The 6000-nt window shown below is 41.9% G+C and overlaps 1 protein-coding gene across 1 annotated transcript in view; it reads right to left on the bottom strand.

The window, feature by feature from the left end:
• Positions 1–6000, bottom strand: part of PSMD1 (proteasome 26S subunit, non-ATPase 1) — a 124768-nt gene that overhangs the window by 36638 nt on the left and 82130 nt on the right. Inside the window, exon 18 of the mRNA XM_034780945.1 lies at positions 3092–3208. Within this exon, the coding sequence (XP_034636836.1) occupies positions 3092–3208 (117 nt within the window). The remainder of the gene's footprint in view (positions 1–3091; positions 3209–6000) is intronic.

Consider the following 6000-nt stretch of genomic DNA (forward strand, 5'->3'; position numbering starts at 1 on the left):
GGGTGAAGCTGATCCACTTTGGGTTTCGTTTATAAGTTAGCTGATGATTTCAGGGAGCACTTATTATTTTCAAGTGTCTTGGTCCTGCTTGCATCCTCAACCCCTCTGTAACAGGGTCAGGACTCACCATCGCTGGTGCCTCCTGCTGGTTGCTCCAGGAATTAGCTCTTGTCAGCTGTAGAGCACTCTCTGTGCGTGGTGTCTCGCCCGTTGTCTGCTCTGCTGGTTTGGGACCCACGTTGTTCCCTGCTCAGCGGCGTCCGCTTCAGGACACTGCCCTCCGGCAGCATCCACTACTTCATTCTCCCCCACTTCTGGGGAGTCTAGCCCCAAAGTCTAGCCTCTCACCTCAGGGCAAGCTGCAGTCTATCTCGGGCACACTCCTCTGTGGCCAGGTGCAGTGCAAGGGGGGGACCCAGGCCCACACACTACTCTGGGTCCCAATCCAGGGACCCTCCAGCGGCAGTCTCTCTGTGTCCTCCTTCTCTCCCCTCTTGTCTATCTTCCCTGGGCCACTTCCCCTTTGGCCCCGTACACCTTCTTGACCCTTTTTAGCAGGGGTCACAGCCTGGCAGGTAACTGGGCCGGAGCTCTCCTGTGCTCCCCTGAGCCTGCTCAGCACTGCTCTGTCCAAGGTGCTACCTCCTTCCCTCGGGAGCCAGTCCTCCTCCCTTGCTAGTCAGGAAGAGCCTGCCCTCTCCTTTGCTAGGCAGCCTTTATTATAGGGCCCAGCCTGGCCCTGAATGGCTGCCTCTTTCTTTGCCCTGATTGGCTCTCCACAGGCATTTGCTGATTGGCTGCTGGTCTGCACCGCCTCTCTGGCCTGTTCCAGCCCTTTTTCTCATGGAGTGGGGCAGCCGCCCCACTACACCCTCTATGCATGGCCAATTAAATTCCCATCTACATCGGAAGTATGTAACCGAAAATTCATAAATGTCGGCTTGTAAATAGAACTTCATTTTAAAAAAATATACAATGGTCACATGTTACCCCTGCTTGTTTTATAAACCACTCAACCCCAATTTTATGCCTCTCATCCTACATCTGCCTGACCAACTGTATTTTGTTAACCTTGGGAAGAGCATCTGGGTATGCACCTCTACAGTCTGAGTTTTCAGTCCCATTTTAGTAAAGAAGTCTCCCAATTTTCATCAACCCTAAAAAACATCTAATTTTGCAAGTTATTCTCCTGGCTGCACTTTTCTTTGGATATTCACCGAAGTCTTTTGCATAACACCACTCAAAACTGATAGCATTACAAATGGACTCAGTAGGTAGTTCATATGCAGAATCTCTCCGAGGTAATTATCTGGCCCCTATCACCACAGTATCTGAGTGCTGCACAATCTTTAATGTATTTATCCTCACAATATTCTGTGAGGTAGGAAAGCATTATCATCCTCAGATGGGGAACTGAGGCACACAGAGGCTATATGATTTGCCCAAGATCACAAAAGAAGTCTATGGCAGAGCAGGTCTCTTAAGTCCCCAAGCTAGAACCCTAACCTCTAGATCCTTCTTCCCCTAGAGTTAGAGATTCCTTTATCCTATCTAAACTTTTCCTTTCCTGAGTTTATTTCCATCGTAGAGAAACATTTACTTCATATTATTTGGTCTCAGAGGATGAGGAGATTTGCTAGAACTTTATTTTTCCACTCAATAATCTAGCAGAATTTTAATAGTGATATAAAGCACCTTCAGTTTCTTCCAAACGAAACCCAAGAGTTTTTTATAGTAGTGTTAGGACACTAGTGATGTCTACCAGCAAAATCTACACCAGAGGTAGGCAACCTATGGCACGCGTGCTAAAGGTGGCACGCGAGCTGATTTTCAGTGGCACTCACACTGCCCGGGTCCTGGCCACCGGTCCGGGGGGGCTCTGCATTTTAATTTAATTTTAAATGGAGCTTCTTAAACATTTTAAAAACCTATTATAGACTTATAGAAAAAGACCTTCTAAAAACATTAAAACGTATTACTGGCACGCGAAACCTTAAATCAGAGTGAATAAATGAAGACTCGGCACACCACTTCTGAAAGGTTGCCGACCCCTGATCTACACAATCCCCAGCAGACTCACACAGAAGTGCTTGAAAATATAAAAAAAAAACACCTTGTCTTTGTGGAATTTCCCTTGGAACTAGTTATTCTCCCTGACCCCACGGTTAAATGTGTGTTTCTACCGGAAAAAGCTTCTGCTTTCTCAGCAACTAAGTGCAATAAAAAAAAAGGGGCAATAAAAGGATGATTTTTTCAAAAGCTAAACTACACTGCAAAACAATGCCATTGAACGTTACCATGCACAAGGCAGCGCTGTTTTAGCAGTATCCAGTATAACCAGCAAAGGCCTGCAGCATCAGTACCTCTCTGGACTGATCAGATGTGGGAGCTCCACGTTGTCAGTGTCTGATTCTGCTAATGCGGAACTTTTTAGTCTACGCAGCAGTGTGTATAATATTACCTGTCCTATTCACAGGCAATCTAGTTTTAAAAACTAATAGTGCATATTAACCCAGTGACAAAACTCGTTTTTGAAAAAATGAGTTTCACTCTTTAGTTGCTGCAACTTTTTAGGACAGCAAAATTGTCCCAAGCGAAACTGAAGGACAAGTCACAGCAGAAGCAGAGCTACAACTATGCACATAACAGGACTTCCCCTGATAGCAGGTACATCAAATGTTGCCCAGTACTAAATCTAACACATAATACATAACAAGAATCTCTGTAGTAAAGAAGAGAAGAAAATATATTCACACATGCTAGGCGTGTGTCCATTAGCAATTCCAATCTCGCTTTCATCCCCTTATCCAGGGTTTCCAATTTTTTTGAGCAAATGTAGATTTACTTATATAACACCAACAGCTAAAACAGTGACAGTTTACCTGACTGGTGCCAGTCAGCGTCCATCTCCCATTCAAAAGTGCACAGTCTGCACTATTCTAAATTTCACTCTTGCAATCATGAGCTCTTCAAGGCATAGATCCTCTCTTACTATGGGTATGTATAGGGCCTAGTGCACCTGCTCCCTGAAACATCACCACCACCTAGGTCATTTCTCACCATACCAGCTGATGTATAACCCATCACTCACCTTTGGACAGGTGATCTCAGTCTGTTGAATCATGATAAGGGCAGATGCAATCAGAGCTCCTTGACGCACGTAGTTCACAGGATCATTTGTCATTGGCTCAAGCAAATTAATTGCTTCCTAAAAACCAAACACACAAATTAAGCTTATTACTTTTCAAACAGCAGGTTTCAGTCAGTCTAATGAAGGGTTATTGAATTAGGCCCATCAGCAAGGTGGCAATGAGGTATAGTTTACTATATTATTTATATTTTGCCCATCACTGTGATATCTGGGCAAATTTTTACAGAAATGTGCACTTACGCTAGTGGACTTTTGCTCAAAGCTAGAGGAGTTGGAGGAATTTGCTGAACAAAACAATGCCAGAACAACCAAAATCTGTATTTGTTGCAAGCAGAAATGTGAAAAGTATTTGGCAGGTTAGAATTATTGTTGATAATGATCAAAATATCATACTTTGTACTTCTATATCTTGTTCTCACCTCACTTATACACTGCTTCCCTTTCTAGTGAGCACAAAGGTAAGTAAATGTTACCTTCATTTTACCCAAAGCATAACAGGCACAGAGGTGTCAAATGATTTGCCCAAGGTTATACAATGAGTCAATAGCAGAGCCCGTAATACAAAATAGGTCTCCTAACTCCCAGTCCTGTGCTTTATCCACTAGACCACAAAGCTTTTAATTCTAAGTAAGAACATCTCGCTTCTAATACAAGTGGTGCTATCTCCACAGACATACACATACAGTGGAGCTATGTTTTGAAGACCAATATGCTGCTTCAGAACTTATAATTGCTTTCTTTAGATTCCATGGTTTGAGGTTAGAAAATTCTTTGACAGTTACTAGTGGAAAGCCAACATGACATACAATAGATGCGCCACTAAGCTCAAAAGCATGTATCAACAACTATTTCAGCATTGCATGTGGATTACGTAAAGAAACAAGAACTGTCCAGAAGAGACAATCTATTGTATGTATGTTGCTTAGGGATACCTAGCGCTCTTGTTCCTTTCTGTAAAGTAGGTGTCAATTTGGTATGCTGGAAAACTGAGCACCATATACACCTTTAATCTCTATCCACAGGAGCTCAGCCACTTTGTAAGTCATCCTTTAAAATACTCTTCTAATTGCTTACTAAAAACAGTTACTACAAATCAAAATTATATTTTCAATAGAGCTCTTCAAGAGCAAGAGTAAAACGAAACAGAAAAAAAAAGTGTCATAACTACTTGTACGTCCATAGGTCTCCAGGGATAGATCCCACAGAGGCATCTATGGGGCATTCTGCAATATTTTGGGGATGTCTTTCAGAAAGGAATTCATCCATGTGAATGCAGAAGCACAGAATGCAAATAGCTGTTCATAATACCTAGTTTGCTCATAAACATTCCTGGGACTCCACCTGCTCTACGGTAAACATCAAATTACTTTACAACCTAATTACTGCACTACAATCTTCTGATTGTAAGCTGGATCCCATCCTGTTTTAACTATCTCTCATGCAGGGCTTCCATACTGGCAATGTCCCCACCAATGTCGACATTTCCTAGGAATACATCAGAAAAACTAACAAAATCAACTTGACTTTAACCAGAATACTAAAGCCAAGAACCATTTCTAGGTATTACATTGCAACATCAGACCTAGGTTTTGCCATGTGAACTTTCTGAATCCATGCAGTTTACTTTTAAAAGGCTGTGCTGTGTCTTCTTACATGTATTCATTTGTGCCTCACAGTAACATTGTATGTGTTCAATACTATTTATAGAATATGCATGATGGAAGTGCCCTTCAGCCTAACAAAAAGCTTAACTTCATTTCCAATCTCTCAAGTTACGATGCATTAACTTAGCCTTTAAAACATGCTGATATAAGCCCCAGAAGACACACTGTAACATAAACAGATGCTTCAGATCTTTATTTAAGAAATAAAAATAAAGCACAGAACCTCGGCCAGACAGGTTCCATTATCTTGATCATACAAATTATCTGGAAATAAAACAGATGTGGATTGTATGACTAAGAGCATTTCCATTAAATTAACTTTTCAGATGCAGCATGTCAATGAACATTAGTTCCTCAATGCCATATTCCATTTGAAAACAGTAACTTGGAATAAAATATGGCTTCCAATTTGCTTTCAGGCTACATGCAAGTCAGCGTATGAGTGCAGACAGAGAATGTCATAACTGTGTGCACTTCAAATAGGTGTTGTATTCATGAGTGTGCAGGAACAGATAAGAACCTAGGAATGGATTTTTAGTAAAGGCTGGGAAGTGGGGGGAGGGGTGGTGGTAGTGTGGAGATGGGGATAAAACTGGAAACCACAGATGAAGTTCTTGACCTTTATGATCCATCAGAAAAACCTTGTACCACACCAGACTGAAATCTGCTAATCTGATCAGTTAAAATTTAGTAGCAGTAAAAGTTTTATTTCCTAACTATTCCCCACCTACTGTGACAGCTAAACCCTATACATAGTGCTTGCACCCCTAAGAAAAAGAACCCTCAACGTACAAGCATTTCAAGTGCAAAATGTTCAAGGAAACTTCATTTTTGCGATTTGATTATGCTATGTGGCTATCGTGCCGATTATGAAACATGGAAAAGAGTTCAGAGTAGCAGCCGTGTTAGTCTGTATCCGCAAAAAGAACAGGAGTACTTGTGGCACCTTAGAGACTAACTAATTTATTAGAGCATAAGCTTTCGTGGACTACAGCCCACTTCTTCGGATGCATATAGAATCTATGCATCCGAAGAAGTGGGCTGTAGTCCACGAAAGCTTATGCTCTAATAAATTTGTTAGTCTCTAAGGTGCCACAAGTACTCCTGTTCTTTTTGCGGATACAGACTAACACGGCTGCTACTCTGAACTCTTTTCCATGTTTCATAATCGGCACGATAGCCACA

Source organism: Trachemys scripta, chromosome 9 (genome assembly GCF_013100865.1).
Source record: "Trachemys scripta elegans isolate TJP31775 chromosome 9, CAS_Tse_1.0, whole genome shotgun sequence".
Classification (NCBI taxonomy): domain Eukaryota; kingdom Metazoa; phylum Chordata; order Testudines; family Emydidae; genus Trachemys; species Trachemys scripta.